The sequence below is a fragment of the Silurus aristotelis genome, assembly GCF_946808225.1.
Source record: "Silurus aristotelis genome assembly, chromosome: 10".
NCBI classification, from domain to species: domain Eukaryota; kingdom Metazoa; phylum Chordata; class Actinopteri; order Siluriformes; family Siluridae; genus Silurus; species Silurus aristotelis.
This window is the reverse complement of record NC_139583.1, coordinates 23,041,551-23,067,073: the sequence shown is the minus strand read 5'-3', so window position 1 is coordinate 23,067,073 and position 25,523 is coordinate 23,041,551. Positions and strand designations below refer to the sequence as shown.

General features: G+C 39.5%; 1 protein-coding gene across 2 annotated transcripts in view; it reads right to left on the bottom strand.

Annotated features, from left to right (window-relative positions):
* pak1 (p21 protein (Cdc42/Rac)-activated kinase 1) overlaps positions 1–25,523 on the bottom strand; it is a 66,047-nt gene that overhangs the window by 6,503 nt on the left and 34,021 nt on the right. The window contains exons 1-12 of one of the 2 annotated variants that reach the window (XM_083553021.1): positions 22,763–22,958; positions 20,105–20,321; positions 15,001–15,095; positions 12,230–12,377; positions 12,052–12,089; positions 9,972–10,085; positions 5,598–5,784; positions 3,399–3,462; positions 3,248–3,296; positions 2,888–3,000; positions 1,948–2,065; positions 160–259 (exon numbers count right to left, since the gene is read on the bottom strand). In XM_083553021.1, the coding sequence (XP_083409147.1) occupies positions 160–259; positions 1,948–2,065; positions 2,888–3,000; positions 3,248–3,296; positions 3,399–3,462; positions 5,598–5,784; positions 9,972–10,085; positions 12,052–12,089; positions 12,230–12,377; positions 15,001–15,095; positions 20,105–20,297 (1,219 nt within the window). In that variant the 5' untranslated portion in view covers positions 20,298–20,321; positions 22,763–22,958. Of the gene's footprint in view, positions 1–159; positions 260–1,947; positions 2,066–2,887; positions 3,001–3,247; positions 3,297–3,398; positions 3,463–5,597; positions 5,785–9,971; positions 10,086–12,051; positions 12,090–12,229; positions 12,378–15,000; positions 15,096–20,104; positions 20,322–22,762; positions 22,959–25,523 lie in introns of those variants that run through there. The other variant, XM_083553020.1, reaches the window with a different exon arrangement.

The window sequence follows — 25,523 nt, the reverse complement described above, 5'->3', positions numbered from 1 at the left end:
AAATATGTCTCTGGCATCTGGCAGGGCCCTTCTAAATGTGGGGGTGGGCCGACAAGCCGTAGTCTGGGGACCCCTGGTTTAGAGGCTAAAAAGCCTTTAGAAGTAATACACAACCATGTTATCTCTTAAGTCATGTTCTAGATGTTTAGAGGTACTGACTGAGTTTGACAGAGCCGTCCATTCCCAGCAGGATGTTGTCGCTCTTGATGTCTCTGTGGATCACCTGGTTGGAGTGCAGGAATTCCAGGGCTTGAAGACACTACGTAAACACAGACACAGACACACGCACATAGAAGAGCATTAAAAAACAGGCAAGCGTTGAAAAAAGAGCAAAACAGAGAAATCTGTTACTATCCTACCGTATATCTCTTGTCTCCTTCAGATCATGCTTTCAAACCCTTCATGTTAATAGGTCTTAATATATGTTACCCCACCAAAAAAAGTTTTTCATGTTGAGCTCAAAACAAAACTGAGGACTCTCTCTTTACTACATTACACAAGGCCTTTCAGGAGCTTAAAAGGTAGCTCTATAGCATATGTGTCAAACTCAAGGCCCGCGGGCCACATCTGGCCCCATGTACAATTATATCTGTCCCGCGAGATGATTTTATATAGATCTATTATTATTGTTATTAATGGTCCACAACATACAGATCCCATAATGCAGCGCTTCAGCTGCCTTACCGAACGCTAGACTACCTGGGAACATTCCAGCGTTAATCAAGTCGAGCTTCTGTTGATGTATTTAACCCTATTGTAAAGTTATTGTGAAACAGCGCCTCACAGTGGCGAAGAGAAAAGTTGATTCTGAAAACAGAGCCTTTCAAAACTGAGTACTGTAGATGTTTACTGACACTGGCGGTAAACACGTGTGTCTTGTTTGTGGAGCAAATGTGACTGTAATTAAGGAATTGAATCTAAGACAGACTATGAGACAAAACATCAGGAGAAGCTGAAAAACCTGAATGCAGAGCAAAAGATACAGAAAGTAGAAGAGTTAAAGAAGAATCTGACATTTCATCAGACGTTTTTTCTTCACAGCAAAATCACAAGGTGAAGCTGGTGTGAAAACAGAGGAGAAACCAGAGTTACATCAGCCGGTTATTTACAGAGGGAGAGTTTCTGAAGAGCTGCATGATGAAGCTGTGAGACGTCTGGTGTTTGACAGGAGATATTTTTATGGAGAGCAAAATATTTAAAGTTATTTAAAGTTTGTTTATTTTTTTTTCATTGCATAAAAGCAAAGAAATTTGATTGTTTTGATTTGTTGTTATTTTAACGTTTACTTAAAAGCACAATTTTTTATGATTTTTCAGGGGGTTTTTGCAGCATGTTCATATTTCTTGTATAATTTTGACAGGATATTTTTATGGAGAGCTAAAAGTTATTTAAAGTTTAAGTTTATTTATTCTGGAATAATATTTCTGTCTTTTTTTATTCATATTTATGTTAAAAAAAACATTTAGTTTTAGTTTGTTCTAAAAATGTTTTTCCTGTTCGGCCTGCGACCTAAAGTGTGCTTTGAGTTTTGGCCCCCTGTGCAATTGAGTTTGACACCCCTGCTCTACAGTGTCTTAAGTTGTAGTTCAGTGGTTTAGATGTTAAGATATTTGTGAGTTCACATGTCAGCACCTCCATGCTCATCACTGCTGGGCCTACACTTTGACTACAGTGGACTCAGACATCAGGGGACTTGGGATAAACGGGTAGACTTGGACTACAGTAGAAATGGACGACAGTGGAATACTTGGAAACCCCTTTCCAGAAGTCTTTTCAGGCTGTTTACTACTTTACACTAGTGCAATAAATCTACTTTTTCCATTAGCTAAATTCTACATTCACTTCATTCATGCCATCTCTTTTTATCTCTGACCACTACATAGTCCTAGCATGTTTACTACTTCACACCTGCACCATTCTGAGAGGTTTAAAACGTTTGTTGCTCACCTCTCGGCACACGGCGGCAATCTGTGCTTCATCCATGCATGTCTCCGTCACTACATCAGTCAGAGAGCCTCCGGCCAGATACTCCATCACCACCCACAACTCGTCGCCAACCAGGTAACTATGGCAACCAGACAGCATGGCATTACACAGAGTGGCTACAGCAACCAAACGGTGGCAGCCCAGGGCAGTACATTGGTTCAGAGATGGAGTGGTAACCATAAAGATGGAGAAATCCATCCATCTATTTACATTACAGTGAATAGATATAGGGGGTATCTATAGAAACAGCCAAAGCACCATGGACTTATCAGAACTGTGTTATACTGACAAGGAATTGTGTGAAAGGACTAGCAGGGCTTACTTTGGGAAACTTGTCACATTGTTTGGGTACTGATAATTCTATTTAGATTTTCCTTTTTTAAGTAGTGAATGTGTAATTTTATCCTGATACTGAATTAAATACCATTTTTCAAATCTTATCTTCCAATAATTTTTAGGTAACAGTTTATTGCCATGTAAACCATGTAGTACCATGAAAATCTTTTTTTTTTTTTTTTACAATACAATTTAATTATGTTTTCAATACAATAGTGTGAAATCTATTAAATATTTATTATAATCGTATTTATTATTAAGTATTTCTTTCTTATTGTTGATTTTTTTTTTTTTATTGTACCTACATATTTGTTTATGATGTGTATTTGGACAGTGGGTGTAGTTCAGTGGTTATGATGCTGAAACACAGCTCAGAAAGCAGTGACCAGCCAAAATGAGCAGTGTGTGTGACAGGTATGAAAATAACCCTTAAAATAAACAACAAAATGTCAGATAATAAACTACAAATATCCACTTTGAAATTTCACTTGCATCTAATGAATTCCTGTTTGATTTTCTTGAATGTAATTAAAATAGTCTCATTCTTAGTAGACCACAATCGTACCTGTCGAGGTAGTTAACAATGTTGGGATTCTTGTTTTCCCTCATGACCAAGATCTCGTTAATGATGAGCTCCTTCTTGGGCTGCTGCTGCAAATTCATCTGCTTGATAGCCACCTAAAAGGCGGCGAAATAAAAAGAAATACTTTAGCACCACAATAAAAAGGAATTGGGGGGAAAAGGGGTATTCACACAGCCCATTAGGCCTCTCTCTTCCCCCTCTCTTGCTCTTTCAGTCTCTCCTCCAGCCCTGGAGTGGACTTTGAGTAAAAACCTGCTTTCATTCGACCAAATCCCACACATCAATAGCTACTGAAAGACACATTGTTCTTCATCTACAGCATTTTCGAGGTTCTCCTATTACCTCTTGTCCTGTGGCGATGTCTATTGCTGTGTAGACCGTTCCAGATGCCCTGAGATCACAAAAAAAAAACCCCCACAAAGATTTCGCGTTTGAAAAGGGGTTTTGTAAAAGCTTGCCACTGTTGATGATACAAATGGTAAAGAAGACTCACCCCTGGCCGATCTTCTCAAAGCGGGTGTATTTCTTCTTTGGATCACCCACACTGACTATACTGCCTAAACACAAAAGCACAGAAAACTCATCAGACACTCACATACGTCTTAATCGATTTTTAGAGTGGGGTTGGACATCTTTTACAAAATGTGTGTAATGTCCTCTTTCCCATAACAAATAAAAAGTCAGACTCTAGTACAGTGTCTGTCGAAAGCTTGAAAACACCAAGACTTTTAAGGGTTTTGACAGACACATACAGTACATGTTTTTGTTTACATGCAACAAACTACAAAACGCCATTCAATTTACATTTTTTTGCACCCTCATCCATGGCGTCTTACATTTATCTCATTCATACAACTGAGCACCTATGGGTTTAAGGGCCTTGCTCAGGGGCTCAGAAGTGGCAGCTGGGGAAGTGGGTGCATATATTTGTATGTATATATATATATATATATATATATATATATATATATATATATATATATATAACTTTAGTCAATATAATGTATTCTCAGAGCAGCACTCTGACTCATTCTGTTGTATTTCCACTGAACTAGCGGGAAAAAACAGGACACTAACAGTAATAAACAGTTTGTTACAAAAGAGAGAAATAAAAAAAAAGTCATAAGGTACAGACAAAAAAAAGATGACAGAAGTGGTAGATTGAGGTTATGATGCCCGAGTGTTCACAAGAAGACACACAGGGAACACACTGACTCACACACAAACTCACACCCTAGGATAGTTGGCTAATTCAGTGAACCAGGAACACTTCAGGAGTTCTGGCTGAAAATAAGGAAGAAAGACGCAAGGGGAGAGATTGGTTCCAAATTCGAATCCCTTTCTTACCAGCAGAGGGCAGCCTGAGTGCATCTGTAGCATTAATGTTTAATAAAATACAGACTCTTAGAGTAAGGTGGATCTGAAAGATAAAATATTTAAGCTATGCATTCAGGAGATGTAGGCAGTAATTTTGTATCAAGTCAAACAGCAGTATAATATAGGACTAAGAACGAAATCAGATCAATAATCCATTTTGGTGTTTGAAGATTTTTTTTACGGCTAATACAGCTAACAAAGAATGTAAGATTAAAGCTACAGAGCATTACATGGAAATTAGCTTTTACTTGACACATTCACATTCGAGCACAGTAAAAATATTTTTTTTCCACACATGCCTGCTTGTTAGGAAGTTGAGTTCAGGTTCAGCCATTATACAGTGCCTCTTGAGCGGAGAGGTTTTAGGGGCCTTGCTCAAGGACCCAACAATAGCAGCTTGGCAGTGCAAGGGCTTGAACTTTCAATCAGTAAACCAAAAACTTAACTACAAGTCGTCCAAACCATTCACCGATTAATCAGTACGGATAGCAAATTGCCAGAACTATCGGCTAGTTTTTTCGGCATACCGATAGTTTTTCCGGGTTGCGTTAAACAGTATGAAAGCAGCCTCTAAAGACGAATCACTGACACCACATGCAGTTTATTTGAAATGTCTTTAGATGTTTTTATTTATTTTGAGTGATCCCTTTGTTTTCAGTTTGAATGCATGTCTTTTAACTACCTCAATATTTATTTATAGAATTAATATAATAATGTTTATTTCATTTAGCACATTTTTATGATTCAGTACTGTTTTTTTTTTGTAATAAAGTTCAGTACTATTTTACATGAAATGTACTGTTTTTTTTATTTGTTTTTAATCCAGTACCCATTGTACAAGCGATCAGCTGATTAATTGGTTATCTGCAAGTATTTATCCAACCTAGCTATTGGTAAAATCGACCTCTAGACTTAACTATTTAGTTAAAAACTAGAAGTTAGAAACATCAGCTCTGTAGCTACAGTGCAAAACTAATGGAACAACATCAGACATTGGCTGATCAAGTTAAATGTATGGTTTGAGTGAAGCTACAAGCTCCATCATGTCCTTCTTTATTTGTCATAATGAAGTTTGGCTGCAATTAAATGTCTCTAGCTCCACAATGCTAATTCAAAGGCAGTATATATCTTATAGTATACATTCATGGCTTGCATTAGCCGTTAAATACCATGATGGAATGTTTATATAAGCATGTGTGTATGCAAATATGAGCAAAAAGCTCATATTGAAAGAAATCTCATGAGCAGAAAGAAGAGTTTTATGAAAGAGATTTGTAGTAGAGCAAAAACCTCAACCATAGTGTGTAACTCTTACGTAGTTTCTCCAGGATCTCCTCGTCCGACATCTTTTTCTTGCGGTTCTTGTCGGCGGGACGCGGCGTGGTAGACGAGGCCACTGGAGTGGCGCTGCCTCCCTCGGCAGGCGGAGGGGACACCGGAGACAGGGGTGCATCTTTGGCAGGGGCGAGAGGCAGGGGCTCGATTACTGAGCGGGTATAAATCTGTAGAGAGGCACAAAAAAAAGCTTCAGGGGAGGCTCTACTGAGATTCAATTTCATTTATTTATTCATTGAAACCTTAAAAAAGACTGAGGGCAAACTCTCATTTACAACCAGTTTCGAGTTACAACAAAAAAGCAGACAAATCAAAGATGCAGCAACAGAAAGTCATTAAGTAAAATATTTACAACCAGACAGACGTGGAATTAAATATTTAAAATGGCCTAGAGACAAAAAAAAATAAAATCCAGTGACAATAAATTAGCAAATTATATATTCGAGCATACACAGCAAGTCATGGATAAGGGGGAATGTAGAGAACTGCTGGGCATTCTGGGAAAGGGTTGGCTGACTGACTCACATTATGTCGCTGAAGCGGTATGTACATTTTTTTTTGACAACAGCAAATAGAGGACAAGGTCACACTAAGGGGTGCCATCAGCTAATTATGTATAAGGCTGAATCTCATTTGTTCTCTGGTGCCAAAAAATAATTGCTCTATAGTTCCTCGGCTGATCTGATCAAATATTGTATTTTTTATAAATCTTTTCTCCTCAGACACATGAAGCTGAATACCACATCCTCACGAACAGCTGAACACACCCTAAATGCACAGCAAATAATTTTGTCTTGGACTCAATGTTGGAATGGTCCCCAGATCCCCAGACAAAAGGGTGAATGTTTTTCAGTTGGGTCAATCTGGAGCCTTTTTGCGGGTTGAGCTGGTTTGAAAACTAAGATTTGGCAAGGGTTGGCAAGGTTTACCAAAGCCCCACATATGTGGCTAAAATCCAAATGACTATATTAATTAACCAGTCCTAAATGAGTCATAATGGTTTTGTAAGTCAAATGTGTTTAGAAGTAATTAATGAATCTGTCTGGTGTCTCTTATTATGCTTGCTATGCAGAATCTTTTTGCCATTTGTGTTTGAAATTAAAGCTTGAAGTTCTTTTGAACCAGATCTTTTTTTTTTTTTTTTAAGGAATACCATGTGGTTTCTCTTAGGAAATAAAAAAAACAACAAAAAAAAAAACAGGTGAAGTCAGATGTTAATGTACTGTGGCACCATGGCGCCAAGCAAGCAAAAGAGAGAGAGAGCGAGAGAGAGAGAGAGAGAGAGAGAGAGACAGAGAGAGAGAGACAGAGAGAGAGAGACAGAGAAAGAGATGGTAGATTTACTGGACCTCCAGTCCAAGTGTTGAGGAGCAATGCTCTTTATCCTTAATCTCAGAACAAAGGCCTGTGTGTTGGGTCTATAATAAAAAGCCAGCATGACATTCCCCGTCTCTGACACCAGCAGGAGAAGAGTAAAGCATCAGCATACTCATTATTCCAACTGCTGAGAAAACATGCAGCCCGATGTCTTAAATTCATTTAGAGAGGCTGCTGCTGGTCTATGCGCAGCCCAAGCTATACTCAGTAGTGTAAATGAGGCTAAACCGAATGAGATATGAGTGAATTTTACCTCAGGAAAAATAAAACTTAAATAAATAAAATACAAGACATGACAGTATAAACACAGTAAGTATGGTAAGTAAGGTTTAGCCTGGTAAGTGATCTACAATACTTATACAGCTATAGTATAGCTATTTTGAGTTAACCAAATCTAGACCTTATGTGAAGATAAAACGGATCCCACTGTCCAAATTTGTTTCCAACACAAAACTTTTAACTTATTAACAACTATTGACAGGATTATAATTATAAAACACTAGCTTTTTGTGTTTTAATGCCATTTAGGTATATTAAATACGCTGTCCTTTTATATATATATATATATTTTTATTTTTTTTTTTTTTTTAAAGACTTTACATGACCCATAAATTCTTCATTCTTTAAATTCTTCTAAATTCCTTTCATATGCACTGATGCTTAATTACTGTAGGACCAAAAGAAAGAAACCAGTTTATTTTCAATAGATCATTATTACATCATACAGAGGTCCCCAGAAACCAGGTTGTGGCCCAGTACCAGGCTGTGGAAGAGTTGCTATCAGGTCACAAGGACATTCTGGGAGAATATTGTATAGATATGAAACTATTATTTCTTGTAGGTTTTCTCATTTAAAAGCCGCTATGCCAATTTGTATGCATTTCGATTTCAGAAAATAAAATTTCCTCAGGTTCAGCTAATTATTATTCAGTTTATTTTGTAAAATATTTGCTTAATTTCTTGTTGTATGCAGAATTAATTTGAAGGTATCATGTTGATATATAAGTAAATGAACGACTGTTATGACCTATATGTATATACCCCTCAACCAACTGGTCCATTGCATACAAAAGATTGGAGACCCTGATATACACTGTGCATTTACATATAGCCCCCCCCCCCCCCCCTCTCTCTCTCTCTCTCTCTCTCTCTCTCTCTCTCTCTCTCTCTCTCTCTCAAAAAATGGAATTTCAACACGATATGAAGAATTATATCGCTATTATTATCCTATAAGTGCTCGAGCAACAATCACAGCAGTAACACCCAATACAATTTAAGCTAACTAAATCAATAAAATATACAGACGCCACCTGCCAAGTCCAAATAAAAAATAAAAGCCCCTCTCAAATCATTAGCTATGCAGTGTTGAAAATCAGAGCGGGGCATCTGTGTATATTTGTATGTGTGGGGGAGTGTGTGTGTGTGTGTGTGTGTGTGTGTGTGTGTTCAGATTTCAGCAGATCATCCATCTCGTGCGCTGTGGTTTAGAGTCAGGTTTAATGAGGCTGAACTCAACCCACATTCATATCAGCGCCGTCAGACATAGCAGCTCCGCTTGGCCTCTTTAATCATATGGACTCGAAACTCCGGCTTCCTATAATCGTCCTCAGAGACATCAAGTGAACAAGATGCGCTTTTCTCCTGCTCTGTGACTGTCCAATCCTCCGAACACTTACACTCCTACACTCGCTCTCTCCGTCAATCATGTGCTCTGCGTAATGAGGAAATATACAGCTTATATTGACTCCCTTCATCACACTAAAATTTCTGCTTCTCTTCTCTTCGTCTGCTTCTCTCCATTCTTTTTCACTCATCTCCTTTTGCCTATTATTATCACCTTCACTCATCTTCTTTCCATTTTTCATTCTTCACTTATATTCATCTCCTTTTGTCTATTCTTCACTCTTTAGTCATCTCATTCTGTCCTTTACTCACTACTATCCTCTGATACCCTCTTTCTATCCATCCTTTATTTCCCCTGCTTTTATCCCCTCTTCATTTCTTTACTTCTATCTATCATTCACTTCCTATTTTAACCCCCCCCTTCCTGATATTCCCTCACTCGCCACCTTCCTCCACTCCCTACTCTCACTAACCACTCCCCTTCACTCTCCTCCTCTCCTTTACAGACTGCCATCCTTTACTCCTCGTCCACCCTTCCTTCTCTTCTCCACTTACTGCCCTACTTTCTACCCTTCTACACCTCTAAACTAACCCTCCCCCACTTTCTGTCCATCCTTTTTTCTCATACCCTGTGTCCATCATTCACTCCCGAAATTTCTTTTGTCCTTCACTCCACTTCCAAACTACCCCTCTTATACTCCACTCTGTCTGTCGATCTCTTAAACCCCTCCTTCACCCTTTACAAATTTATTTTTAAAGCAGTTCATCTATTCATGATCCCCCCCTGTGCTTCTGTTTTTTTTTTTTTTATTCAAATTCTGTCCATTCCACTTAAAAAATCTGCATTTCGTAAAAAAAACCCAACAAAACCCTACATTGTCTTGGAAAAAAAAAAAAACATTTCTTAGAGGTACAAGTGAAATCGTATTAAATCCCTGAGAAATGTTTGTCCAATATTGCAGAGACAATGTATACACAGTGGCATTTTCACAGAATAAAAATAAACCCGGAACTACAGAAATCTGTTCCACATGAGACACATGGCTGATTTAGAGTGCTCATTATAAAGCCCAAACAGTGCTACCTGAGCCACGAAGGAGGGAGAGAGAGAAAGAGAGAGAGAGAGAGAAAGAAACAAGGAGGGAAAAAGAACTAGAGCAGGCAGAGGAAAAGAAATAAGAGAAGGGAGTGAATGAGAAAGTAAAAGAATAGAGAGAGAGAGAGAGAGAGAGAGAGAGAGAGAGAGAGAGAGAGAGAGAGAGAGAGAGAGAGAGAGAGAGAGAGAGAGAGAGCAATGAGGATTAAATCACAAACAAAGCTTGAAATTTGAATCTAGTGTGCCAGCTCCACTCACGGATTTGGTGTGTTCGGGTCGAGGGGCGATCACGGGTGGGGGTGTGGCCTCGTCCTCGTCTTCGTCCTCGGATACGGTTGCTACAGCGGGGGTTTCCGACACGGCTTTGGAGTTCTGCGGATAGAAAGCGAGGCTGAGTAGGCGGATAATCGAAACTGGATTGAATAAATGGCAGTGTATTACTGCTGGCCTGCATCGTTTGCATTAAATGTCAGAAATGTCCGAGAATAAAAGAAGAGTATGAACTGTAGGAAATGTTTATTTAGGAACACAGCAATAAAAACCTGCATCACTTATCCATCATGCTTATAAAGCCCAATCAACATGCCATCCAAACTGCACAGTCAGCAAGGTCTGGAAAAAAAAGGATGCTGATTCACATCAGCAGTGGAGAGGGTGGGGTCTGTAAAATCTGTGAGAATGTGTGGTTTCTACACTACTGTTTATGAAGACTTTGTATCAGAAGATCTCTTTTGCGCCTTGATCGTCTAGTGTTCACTTGGTTTGAGAACTATGTGTACATCTAAATTTTAAGACAAGGTTGGTTTTTGTGACATAAAACTCCCTAAGGTTAGACGGCAGGTGCCACCCATTGCATTTTAGTCAGCTAGTTTTTAGTTGTTTTACTGTTCGTTACTCAGGTTAGCTAACATTAATACAGCCTAGAGTAGTCCCTATTCTTATGCAAATTTCTTTGGTACTGTCTAGTTTCCATTTCTGTCCAAACAACCCACAAAATCAAACTGGTATCATTCCTTCACTTCTCCTAGACATTTGCCTTATGGGGGAGATAGCAAGTTGCGATTTTTATAGATTTGGAATTTTCTATATGTATATTTTGTTTTATATTATTTTGTTGTGTACAAAATGGAGCATAATCAGCCTTAAATCTTCGTTAAGTAGGGCTAAAAACACAAAATATATAGCAAAAAGACGCAGAATCTTTTCCAAATGTACACGATAATAACGGTGAATTTTGACTTCATTATTGTACTCGAGTACATTTTTTAGCTACAGCTATCAAAAGAGTTGCATTTTGGGACACTTTTACTACTACATTTATTTTGTAATATTTGACTTTTTATTGCACTATATTTAAGAAAAAGGTTGTTCTTCCTCACTACTTTGATGTGTACACAAATTGTGTATGATAAGGACCTAACACAAGGCCATAAGCGTGACTCTTGCGTGTGTAAGGATTAAGGGTCTTACTGAGTCTGTAACAATAGAAAACTCTACTTAAAGAGGTATGACGTCAGCGTTTTTACATTTGAGTAGATTATACATTTAATTACATTTAAAAACACACTCTCTCCTACTTTTGTGTACTTTAATGTGAAAAAAACATGTACCATCCCAGTAGTTTCTGTGATACAAAAAAAACAGGGTAGTGATACTGCAGATGTGCGTTCTGTCCATAGAACCTGATTCTGTAATAAAAAATTAAATGAATGTACAAAATGCCTCATGCATTTCGTTTCTAAGCAGAACACAACGTTAACACTCCCATGTTCTAGGAACTGAAGGGTGCAGAGCCAAATCTGTGCATGACTTTCTCTGTTTGACAATCAGGAAAAAAACTGACGCAAAACCTCAATCCCGCTGAAAACATGGGGAAATTTTTCCGAAGCATAGCCGAAACGCCAAAATAAACTCTCAAGGCACTAATGGAATGTTCACCTGACAAGACCAGCACTGTTACTAAGACGGGGAGTATTAGATCTGAAATGGTGCATGAGACTTGTAATTTTCTCTCGGGAGCTGACTGATACTTCCTGATATTTTAAAACGCAGTTTTTTAAGCATTTAAGCAGAGATTCTAAGAGTGTATAAAGGATCTATTTGTGAACATTTTATCAGTCAGTGGGATTCATGTCCTGTATGAGTGCCAGCATGAAGCTGTGAAAAACTTTCTCCTTCCCACACACACACACACACACACACACACACACACACACACACACACACACACACACACACACACACACACACACACACACACACACACACACACACACACACACACACACACACACACACACACACACACACACACACACACACACACACACTGACTTACCGGAACATTGGAGGAGCTGTAACTGTCTGTGCTTTTATCTAAGAAAAAACAAAAAACAGAAAGGAAAGTAACCTCATATGAGGACAAAAAGGGAATAAAGTGGTAACTATGTGTGTAAAATTGCCGGCTGTGTGTGTCTGTATGTGGCCAGAATCATTAGACTCAATGAAACTCTCACCTGTGAAGCTCATATACTTCTGACTGTTGGTTGTCTCTTTGGAGTCGTAGAACTTTAGTACATCAAGGACTGCCTGAGGGTTCTTCTTCTGCTCCAGCTTAGTAATGTTTGATGTCTGGAGCAGACGAGCCCACTGCTCTGGCATACCCTACACACACAAAGAAATATCTAAATGGGCTGTGCCATTGAAAAAGGTTTCACCTCTACTAACCTTTCAATTGTTTCAATAACAGATTATACATTCAACTCTCTTCAGCAATACTGCATCATATCTTTTCAAATCATATTTCCTATTTGATACATTTTATGGACAAAAGTATTGGTACACCTGATTTTCCAGCCATCGTTGAAGGCACACATTAGTATAGAATGTCTTTGAAAGCGGTAGCTATACATTTTCCCTTCACTTTAACTAGGAGACAAAATACCTGTTACAGCATGATAATGCTCCTCTATACAAACCGAGCTCCATGAACATGTGGCTTACATGGGTTGGAGTGGAAGATCTTGAGTGGCTATAGAGCGCTACAGTGCTATAGAGCTCTGACTTCAACCTTATTGAACCTCGACCCTACTGAACGCTGACTGCACCCCAGGCTTCCACACCTCACCAACATCAATAAATGACTTTACTAATGCTCTTGTGACTGGATGAGGACAAATTGCTACAAGCACACTTTGTAATCTGGTGAAAAATCTTCCCTTAAGAGGGGAGGCAAAAGGGGATTAAATCAAAATCCATATAGTGTATGTTGTCTTGGATTGCTTAGTGATCCCATACACAGCTAAGGGGCAGAAATTTAAAACTTAAATCAAACACGTTCTCTCTCTTTTACCACCAATCAGCAAGCGTATGATCAAAAACGAGTGTGATAAGTTAAATGCAGCAACCAAAAACATCAAGAAGAAGAATCTTGGTTTACTCAGTGTACTGGGTTAATTAGTTCAATCTGAGTATTTCACACATGCACACATGTGCCTGAAATACTAAACAACCCAACATCTTTAACTTCCCCTTAGTCATAGTGCAAAGCAAACCATAGGAGGACAAATGCACTGTAATGTGTCGCACTATTACTGTAAATCTCACTGAAACAGAACCTGAGAAAGTGGATCTGAAAGCCGGCTAGGTTTTTGACCTCGATCTGAGGACACAAAACAGTGCAGCTTTGTCTGCAGAGCATAAACTCTTTCTCTCTTTTTTTTTCTTTTTTTTTTTAAACATAGTTAAAACAGAACAACATGACCAAACACCAAGCTCCAAAGGGTCAGCTAAAGCGATTACATAATTGTAAAGAGTGTCTTTGGATGGAGTAGCATTACATTTTACATTACATGTCCCAGCGAGCTCCATGAAAATATGGCTTACATACACTGACCAGGCATAAGATTATGACATTTTAACATTATGACTAGTGAAGTGAATAACACTGATTTTCTCTTCATCATGGTACACGTTAGTGGGAGGGATTTATTAGGCAGCAAGTGAACATTTTGTCCTAAAGGTTGATGTGTTAGAAGCAGGAAATATGGGCAAGCATAAGGATCAGAATTAGTCTGACAAGGGTTAAATTGTGATGTCTAGATGACTGGGTCAGATCATCTTCAGTACTGCAGCTCTTGTGGGTTGTACCTGTCTGCAGTGGTCAGTGTAGCAAACCCCCAGCCAGACAATGGTAAAGCGTCCTGATGTTACAAAAAGCCTTTATTTTGAGTTCAGCCATCAGCCTTTTCTTTGGAAACACAAAATCTACCTTTCCTTGATGAAAAACCTTTTCTTAGTGAAACACCGAACAGAACAGATAAATAACAAATAATACAATCAGCTCTTACAAACATAAACACGAATAGCCATTTATAAGAAGCCCTTTTGTGATGTCACACAATGATGTCACAGATGTGACAGTGTCATGTGACACATTACATAAGTGATAACACAAAAAAACACTTCTTCACAGTTAAATAGATTAACCCACATATTAATGCATATACACATTAAACAAATCAAACACAGTAACTTGTTCCCGTTCCAGCTAGGTGCTTAATTATCCCTTACTTTTTTTGAGCACTTTGTACGATTTCAGAGCATTTTAGCGACATGACTTTCCTTTTCCATGTATGCGTCTCACTAACTAGTGGGGGCGGAGTTAAAGGACTATACCATATGGGGGCAGAGGTAAAGGACTATACCGTATGGGGGCGGAGTTAAAGGGCTATACCATATGGGGGCGGAAGAGACCAAACAAAATGGAGCTCAAAAGGATTACCTTATTTACTCTTTTCTTAGAGTTAGTTACAGTCAGTATCTGTAAAAAGGCCCAAGGAAGAAACAATGGTGAACCGGCGACAGGGTCATGGGCGGCCGAGGGTCATCGATTCACATGGGGAGCGAAGGCTGGCCAGTGTGTTTCGATCCAACAGATAAACTTCTTTAGGTCAAACTACTAAAGAAGTTTAAGATATTAATGCTCAATGGGTCAGGTCTGTTTTGCAGAAAAAGGAGGATCAACTTAATATTAAGCAGGTTGCCAAAATTAAGCCTGATCAGTGTAGATTGGAGTGAATGGTCTTGAGTGGCCTGCTATAGACTTCCTGACCTCAACCCTACTGAACACCTTCGGGATAAAATGAAACACTGACTGCCCCCCAAGCCCTATAGAGTCAGCTGAAGTGACTTGTCAGGGAAAAATTGTAAATATTGTATTATGCTTGTTGTGTATGTTTAAAATAAGAGTTGACAAACCCCACAGTGACACAACGTGATCACTTACAGTGAACTCCCCAGTGACTGCATCAAAGCCCACGTGGATGGTGTGCTCAAAGTCTGACGGCAGAGAAATCTCTGGACGCTCCTTCTTCTTATTGGCTAGGGAGGGGAAAAAACAGAGTTAAAAGAGAATAAAAAAAAGAGAGATAAAAGGAGAATACATGCAACAGCAGCTTAAAAAAAAAACTTGTTAAAACGGCATCGGCATGAAAGTAACATGTTTGCCTCTGTTGTGCTGTTTAATCAGGGCTCAAGTTATTGACTGATTAATCAAGGGAGCTCAGTTAGCAGTTACACTCTGCTGATATTGGAAAAGACACAGTGGCTGGATTTGTGCATTAAAGTAACTCATCCTGTCAGTCATCCCTCGTTCCCTCACTCGTTCAATCCAGATTCCCCATTTTTCCCTGGCAGATAAAGACAACTTTGTTATATGGAATCTTGTTTTAGGCCAAATATAGACATTTTTAAACTGCACAGGGCTACCCTTTCTTCTTCTTCTGTCAGCTGCTCCCATTAGGGGTCGCCACAGTGGATCATCCGTCTCCATTACTACCCTGTCCTCTGTATCTGCTTCTTTCAAATTCACCACCTGCATGTCTTTCCTCACCACATTCAAAAACCTCCTTCCTTGGCCTTCCTCTATTCCTCCTGCCTGGTGGCTGCATCCTCAGCATTCTCCTACTGATATACCCCATGTCTCTGCTCTGCACATGTCCAAACCATCTCAATCGCGCCTCCATCCACTTTTCCTACAGATGCTCCAAAATATCCTACAGATGCTGTCCCTCTAATAAACTTGTTTCTAATCCTGTCCATCCTCGTCACTTCCTATTAACATCTCAACATCTTCAGCTCTGCTACCTCCAACTCCACCTCCTGTCTATTAGTCAATGTCATTGTCTCATAGACACAACATAGCAGGTTTCACCACAGTCCTATAAACTCTCCCTTTCACTCTTGCAGATACCCTTCTATCACAAATCACTCCTGCTATCACTTTTCTCCACCCGCTCCACCCTGCCTGCACTCTTTTCTTCACATCTCTAACACACTCTCCATTACGCTACTACTCCTCCACCTTAATCACCTCTTCTCTCTGCAACCGCATCACTCCACTGCCCTCCCTCTCATTAACACACATGTACTCTGTCTCCTACTGACTTTCATTCCCCTTCTCTCCAGCACGTACCTCCACCTCTTAACCTGCTCTCTACTCTGACCACAAATCACAATTTCGTGTCCAAACATTATAGTCCACAGGGACTCCTGTCTGACCTCGTCTGTCAACCTGTACATCACCACTGCAAACAGGAAAGGGTTCAGAGCCGATCCTTGATGCAGTCCAACCTCCACCTTGAACCAGTCTGTCGTTCCTACTGCACACTTCACTGCTCTCATACTGTCCTCATACATGTCCTGCACCACCCTCACATACTTCTCTGTCACACTAGACTTCCTCATACAATACCACAACTCCTCTCTCGGCACCCTGTCCTACACTTTCTCTAGATCCACAAACACACAATGCAACTCCTTTTGACCTTCTCTCTACTTCTCCATCAACATTCTCAAAGCAAATAATGCGTCTGTGGTGCTCTTCCTCTGCATGAAACCATACTGTTGCTTACAGATGGTCACCTCTTCTCTCAGCCTAGCTTCCACTTCACTAGTCATAATGTTGTGATGTCGTCATCTTAACACACTCTCCTCACTAATCAACACATTTTCATCCCCATCCTTTATTGCTCTAACTTGCAGCACATCCTTCCTAGCTCGGTCTTTCTGCCCTGCCAATCGGTACAAATATTTTTCTCCTTCCTTAGTGTCCAACTTCTCATACATCGCCTTATATGCCTTTTCCTTAGCTTTTGATATGTCCCTCTTCACCTGCTGCCACATCTCCTTGTACTCCTGCCTACTTTTATCATCTCTCTGCAGAATCCAATCCTGTTTCGCCAACCTCTTTCTCCTTATGCTCTCCTGCACTTCCTCATTCTACCACCACGTCTCTTTGTCTTCCCTTCTCTTAACAAAGATCATACCAAGTACCTTTCTATCTGTCTCCCTTATCACTTCTGCAGTAGTTGTCAAATCATCCAGCACCTCTTCACCACCACCAAGCCTCTGTTCCCTTTACCAACATGGCCACTGAAGTCTGCCCCAATCACCAATCTCTCTACCATTATTTAAAGTACCAACCCTAACCTCCACACTCCTACACTTCTTCTTTCCCTGCTGTCTCCGTAGATGTTCTCTCCCTCTTTTTCTTCTCCTTTGGCCAACAGTAGCCCAATTTCCACCCTGTACCCTGTTGGCTAACAATACCTGTGGCGGTCGTTGGTAACCCTGGCCTCAACCGATCCGGTATGGAATCTAGGTTTGTGAGCCTCGTATTTTATTTATCACATTTTACACTGACTGCCCTTCCTAATGCAACCCTCCCCATTTATCCAGGCTTGGAACCACCACTAAGAGTGTGCGGGCTCTGTTATTCAGACCACTTGTGGTTACCACGTCTGTAATTTCATCAAAGACAGCAAGTTAGAATAAAAAGCAAACGGGAAATTCTGCAGAACATTTGGCGTTTATGGCGATGCTGCAATGGGTCGTTCAAAATGTTTTGAGTGGCATGTGCTTCAAGAGCTAAAGAACATCACTGGAAGACAACGCGAACCAGCTCAAAATTGACCATTTTGACACCTTTGCGAGAGATCCAACCCGAATAGCAGGAGGTGATTGACACACTTTGAAAAGAAGACTTCCGCTACATATTCCGGAAGTGGCAGGAACGCTGGGAGCTCTGTTTTGCTGTGCAAGGAGACTGTTTTGAAGGTGATGGTGTGTAAACGGTGATGGTGATGGTTCCAGATTGCATCACTATCACTATCCAATCCCACACAGCAGATTAAGAAGATAATCCAGATTCGTTTTCAGGCCGGACTTGAAGTTTGAAGAAGGGCTAATGAAAGGCATTTTTCCATACATCCACTTTGTGAAATTTTCATTTTTACTTAGCCAAGGGGAAATAAATCGTCCCAGACACTGCTCTAGACATCTCATCATCCCTCCATTATTAAGATTTAAGGAGCTTGTGATCTGCATGCTCTGCATTTCAGAATCAGTAATCACAGCTGAGTCGCCTTACGTCCAGGAGTGCACCGCGAGAAATGTTACGTCCTTTGTGCAAGTGTCCATGATTAAGACGTTGAACTCTGGATAAGAAGGTCTTGAGTTCAAACCACTAAGCCAAATGCCATAAATGATAAACGATACACATTAGTTTTAGTTTGCAAATTCTCTAAAAAATGCAAACCCTAATGCCTTTTCTGTAGCAAGCAGAGTCCAACCTTTAACCGGCTTTTGAGATGAATCATATTATATATTGAAATTCAGTCATATGGAAGGAAAAGCTGCTAAATGCATTCGGGTGACCTCAAATCTGATTAGCATGTTTAAACTTATTATTGAGCCAAATGCTTTTAAAGTGAACATGTTCTAAGAAACTATAGTCTTCCCAGAGCCAGTTTCCACTAGAAGATATGTGGAAGAGCTTACATTCTAGAGACAGTTCATCCATGTATCAGTATTATGTAAAAAGTACCACCAGAGTGACACTACCTCACTTATAGCATGGTAGTGGTAGTGGTAAATCTAGAACCTTCCTTTGATCAAACTGTTCATGAAAATGATTACTAAAGTTTCTGGTGCATCTCCTTGTACTCCTGCCTACTTTTAGTGAGTGTGATGTTTTAAACTTGTTTTGATTTCTACTCTGTGGTAACATACAGTTCAGCATCAGTTCAACAGCAAGCAGAACATTAAGAGAGGAATGAATGGTGGAAGAAACTCCTGACTCGAACTCGCCACAACACCTGTGTCCTTATTTGCATGATTTATTTTGAAGTAGTTGAAAAGAAGGTTTGGGGCTCATGAAAATTGTAATAAATATCAATCAGTCTTTGACTTATTAATATCATTCAATTAATAGATTGGTGTGTTAAGAGTAAGATTAGAGTCTTTTCACACAAACTGAGTCGAATAATCAAGAGCCTTGTGACGAAAATGATAATAGGAACATTATAGCCATAATAAATCACAGTACTTTACATACCCAAGTACATTTGAAGGCAAATACAGTTTGTACTTTTACTTGTGAAAGTTTATAGGGAGCACTTTATATACTGGAGTAATATTTTATCTCTACTTTAACACAAAGTACATGGTTTGTGTAGTACGGTCCCACTGATTCCAAAAAACTATTTACATTTGAAGCAAAATTCTATTTGAGACTGTATAAATAACAGTATGAAATGTTTGAACAGGAATTGTTCTGCAAGATCATTCAGATCTTTCGCATCCCCATCTTTTCTTTCTTACGGTATGGTGCAGTTTTTCAAATGCTAAGCTAGGCTAAGCTAAAATATGTTTTGCCTTATTAATTAGCCATATTAGCCAGTGCAAAACTAGACACAAACACCTGTTACCAAACATGACTTTTGATGATTTATATATAATTTTTTTATTTTTTGTTAAAGTTTTATTAACATTTATATATAAAAAAAAATAATTAATAAATAAAAATAAATATATATATATATATATATATATATATATATATATATATATATATATATAGATAGATAGATAGATAGATAGATAGATAGATAGATAGATAGATAGATAGATAGATAGATAGATAGATAGAGAGAGAGAGAGAGAGAGAAAGAGAGAGAGAGAGAGAGAGAGAAAGAAAAAAAAGTATCATTGTGACTGCGTTGTTCATTTGCAATATCACCCCTCCTCCTCATTGCTTATTCTCTCTGCACAGCCAGCTGCTGTGTGCCATGTGTAGGGGTCAGGCTGGTTATGTAAAGTTAAACAGGGAGCTAATTAACAGGGCAGGCGTGCTAAAATGCGAGACATTCCTTTGCTTGTGACTTTGCGCTGATTAGCCCTGCTACTCTTATGAAAGGTCTGAAAACTAATATTAAACACTGATGTTGGACATTACAGCAATCCTAACAAACCAACCCAGAAACCTCAAATGGTTCATTTCCATTTTCCATTTTAACAACCCTGGTCATCCCTGTCTATCTCTGACTCACTCTTATCTCCGCCTCCGGTGAGGATGGAGCGGATGGAGCGGTCCTTGCGCTTCTTGTCCTCCGGATTGGGTGGCAGTGGTTTGGAGGTGTGGTTCATTGCGCTCGGCTCTTTGATGCCAGATCCCATCATGGTGCTTGTGTTCCTCATGGGTGGTGCGGGTGGCTTGTCTTCCACTTCTCCGTTATCGGACATCACGTAGTGCAGAAGCAACTATCTCTGAAAGAAAAAGGAAAAAAATAAAGGTTACATTTAAATTAAAAAGACGTCTATTTGTGGAATTTGAATCGTTGCCCAGTTGTGATTCTGTTTCAACTACAAAAATCAACATAACTTGTCATTAGCATTTCGTTGTGTAATTTTATACTATACATTGTGTTATTTGGCCACCCGTGTCCATGTCTTTTTGCGCCATACATAATAGTTTTGCATTTTAACACATACTTAAATCATATCTAATATGTTTATGTAATTTTAAATATAATCTGAAAAATCTAACATCCTGAAGTTACATGCAATACACAACAAAATTGTAATTTCTGAATAAATCGAACTGTGTACACAAATTCGACAAGCACACGAGAAAGAAAAAGATCAGCCTGGCCAAAAATGTAGTCAATCATCCACGATGTTTGTTTTTTGAACCTCAATAACAGAAGTCTTCCATCACTTCTAATCTTCGAGGCGGTACGTAGTGGGACTCCTGACTTTTCCAGCCATTTTCGTTTCTTCCTCAAACTTTGACCACAAAGTTTATATTTATATTATATTTCAATAAGTATAGTTTGTCTTTTGTATAGCATTAGACCCTTGCCTTTTCTTACATGGCAATGCGAGTGTGTACCAAGCAAGCTCCATGAAGATGGTTTTACATGGGTTGGAGTGGAATTTCTTAAGAGGCCTGCTCAATCCTATTGAACACCTGTGGGAGGAACTGGAACGCTGACTGCACCCCAGGCCTCCTCACCTCACCTACATCAGTACCTGTCTTTATTAACACCATTGTGGCTAAATGAGCAACATCTTTACAAGCACACTACACAATCTAGTAGAACATCATCTCAAAAGAGTGAAGGTTATTACAACAGCAAATGGGGCTGAATGTGGACTGGGATATATAAAAAGCACAAACTTTTGTCTATGTAGTGTAATCGGATCTCAAAAGGTTACAGTATTGTGAGGGTGGAATGTTTTGTATACAAAATTATAAAACCATGAAAATATTCTGTTTCTGGTTACTCAAGGTGGTACCATGGAAACCCAGGCATATTTGAGACACATCATGTACTAGCTTTTATTTCAATGCAGGCAGTAAATAAACAGAATACTTTTAAGCTGCCTCAATGTGATCAGTTTTCTTAGTTATAACCCACTGCATGAATTGCCCATAGTGCAGCAACCTTCTATTTGAACTGGAAGCATATGATTTAGCAAGAACAGCTTGCAATATTGCTGTGAGCTCACCGCTAGACTCCACCTGACACCTATGTGTGTGTGTGTGTGTGTGTATGTGTGTGTATGTGTGTGTGTTTATTTATAGCAACTTCAACACAATAAAAGGTGAACCATGTTTTTTTCTTTACAATTCTCACATGCCTGACTCAACAAATGATGTAGTCATGACTACATTACTGCTTCCATCTGAGAAAATCTTCCAAAGGTGACACACACACACGCAGACACACTCCTGAGCCTTCTCTCATCTCCTCTTTAACACGCTCGCCTCCTGCGAGTTCATACACATTATGTAATCCACTCTCTTATTTTTGGCTCAGTGTTTCATATTTAAGAGACGAGGGAGCTGCTAAAGCACCATAAAAACACAACCGAAAACGACACCAAAAAGACACATATACATAAATACATACACATTATATAATAAATTATTTGATCATCCCGCTATCCATTGACTATTGCTCCATCTACCTGATCCACCATCACTCCATCCAATGCATCCCAAAGTACTCATCCTTTTACCCCACCTATCTATTCAATTTCCTCTTTTATTCTATCGATCTACTTATCTATTCATCCATCTATTTTTTCACATACCTACTCTCTCCTCATTTCCCACCACCGTCTGTCTGCCAGTCCATTCACCCACTCTTTCTATCCATTTCTTAACTTCTCCATATATCCACCCTTTTACCAATTCTGTCTATTATCAATATACTCTATTGACCAACCCATCCAATCATCTATTGTCTATCCATCTCTCTAATACTCTATCCATCCATACATGATATCTATCGATCTACTCCCTTCATCTATTATTCCATCCACTTATCCTGTCTATCAATCCATCAACCAATCTATCCACTACCCTAACACATCAATCAACTCAACTTCTGTCCACTCCTCCATCTACTCCACTGAGTCATCCATTTACTCTTGTCTATCCACCTATCTGTCCATCCACACCTCCATTTGTCCACCATCCATTTCCTGTCTAAACAATGTTAATCAATCACTGATCCATCTACCCATTCATCCACATAATAAACATGAGGCATGTCAGTAAACTGCTATAAATCCCCATAACAGTGGAAAATTAGATCTATCTTTTCTCTACATTTCTCTAAAGAAACGCTAACGCTCATGTCATCATTTTAAAACCCAAATGTTTTTCTTTGAGATTGCAATAAAAGACTCCGCCTTACCTCAACACATCCTGGCCATCAATTCAGCCATATGTGCTCCAGTAACAAGTCAAGACCGAAACACTACACACTCCTGAGTCTCCGACTGTCCTGAGAGTCTGTGACCGTGTGTCTGTGTGGTGTTTTTAAAGCATCTGATCCCTCCCTTGTGTGATGTCAGAGGTGACCAGGTGGGTTCGGTTTGTGGCTGTCTGACAGTCTGAGTCACGTAATTGGAGTAAAGTGATGACACATATACACACACACACAGGAGCAAACACACAGTAAATACTAAACACAGACGCTGACAGTTGGATTCATTTCCTTTACCAGTGTGAGGAAGTGTTCCATTCCAATGTAACGTTTATTTTGTCCAAGGATTTCTTCAAGTATTTGATTAATTAATGATGTTTTTTTAACCTTTTGCAGAAACATTTCATATTGTTAATGCCCATAAAAGAAGTCTGTCTGACAAGCAGAAAGTCACTCCAATCAACATCCTCAGATTTTTTTCTCATGGAAAGCAAAAAGAACTAAATCTATCTTAAAGATTCTAGAAAATACTTGAAACTGATAAAGAAATTTATCTTTACAGAAAACCTCGCAATTAGACACGCTTTTCTTCATTGAAATAACACTACTTTATTAGCTTATGCAGACAATCGGTATTACATTTTCAAACACGAGCTGCTAGTTGAGAAAATTTATCATCACATTATGGCCAATCAGATTAAAGAATACAATAATTTTTTATTTATTTATTAATCATTTTGGGGAAGTGGTAGCATGGTGGTTAAGGTATTGGACTTTGGATCCGAAGGTCATGAGTTCAAATCCAGGCCACACAAAGCTACCACACTCCTGGGCCCCTGAGCAAGGCCCCTAAACCTGTAGATGCTCAGTAAATGTTATAAATGACATGATATAATCCTCTGGATGAGGACATCTGCCAAATGCCGCAAATGTAATTTGCAAAATGTTGTTAATGCAGTTATCAGGATTGATACCAGGACACGAATAATGTGAAGGCAAAATACTTAAAAAGATTGATGAACAAAGACAAACTCACACACACACCTGTACCAGCAGCTGGTGACAGCATGTGAAGCACAAACATGTCCTCCTGCCTTGAGCGTGTGCTTTCAAGCCCTCAGTTGAGAGACAAACACTCGCACCTCTGTGAGAAAAGTTGACCTCCGAATGCCCCTCTCTACCCTTACACACACCATTGAACAACCTACAAGACACACTTAAACACACAGCACTGCTAAAACATACTGATGACAGCCACACACACCCCTGAGACAAAAGACACGACTTGCATTTCATGCCCAGCTGAGACTTTTAGCAGAGTCCTGTCATCACTCAGGCCATTTTATAAACACACACACACACACACACACACACACACACACACACACACACACACACACACACACACACACACACACACACACACACACACACACACACACATCTGACTGCACCTAGAAAGCTGATGAGGGCCAGGGGGGACGACTCAAAGATTTTCTTTTTTACCCACACACACAAAAGTGAGAAAATCTCCAGCACAAAAAAGTACCCTAATGAGTGCCGGGTGGAAACAGGAAGTGAGTCATGGAACTTTTGACCGTTGTATCGGTCACTGTAAGGCAGTACAGCTTTGTTCCTTGTCTCTGTCACACACCCACACACAGATTTCACACGAGTCGGCGCATCAGGTGCCCCGGCTCGAATAATGTGCTTTTATTCGTGCTACATCCCTATTACACAGGTGAAAGCTGTGTCAGACCGAGATCAGCTCACACGCCGGCAGACTTCGCTACACTGCAGACACTTCCTGAAAGCAAACACAGGCTTCTGTTCATCAACAAACAGCAGGTGTGTGTGTGTGTGGTGATGAGAACACACCCAGGTGTGTGTGTGTGTCTGTGTGGATCAATAAAGGTGCTCGAGAAACTTGTCTGATTGCACAAAGATGAAACAACAGGATCTGCGTCATTATGGGCATGTAAAGGCATCATTATGAGCAACGTGATCTTCTTACAGCACTTCAGTAATCGGTAAACAACAATTTACACCTACACTATATGGACAAAAGTATTGGGACACCGGATTTTTACACCCATACAGTATGTGTTTTTCCCCCTAACTGTTACTACAAAGTCGGAGGCATGTAATGTATAGTATATCTGTGGAAATAATGGCATAATATTTTCCCTTCCCTCCTTGACTAGGAGACCCAAAACCTGTTCCAGCAGTACAATGATAGATAGATAGATAGATAGATAGATAGATAGATAGATAGATAGATAGATAGATAGATAGATAGATAGATAGATAGATAGATAGATAGATAGATAGATAGATAGATAGATAGATAGATAGATAGATAGATAGAGACAGACAGACAGACAGACAGACAGACAGACAGACAGACAGACAGACAGACAGACAGACAGACAGACAGTGTAAAAATGTGCAGAAGCTGGTAAAAAAAAAAGATCTACATGGAAGATCTTAAATGGTCTGCTATAGAGCTCTGACCTCAAAACTATTAAAAACCTTTGAGATGAATTAGAACATTGACTGCACCTCAGGCCTCATCGCCACAGCCTACATCAGTACCTGACTTTACTTTTGCTGAATGAATCTCCACAACCACACTCCAAAAGACTAAATGTGAATTGGAATCTGAAATCGCACACGAATCTCATTGTCAGGTGTCCACAAATTTACGTCCATATAGTGTAGCTATAACAATTACAACCTCAAAAATACC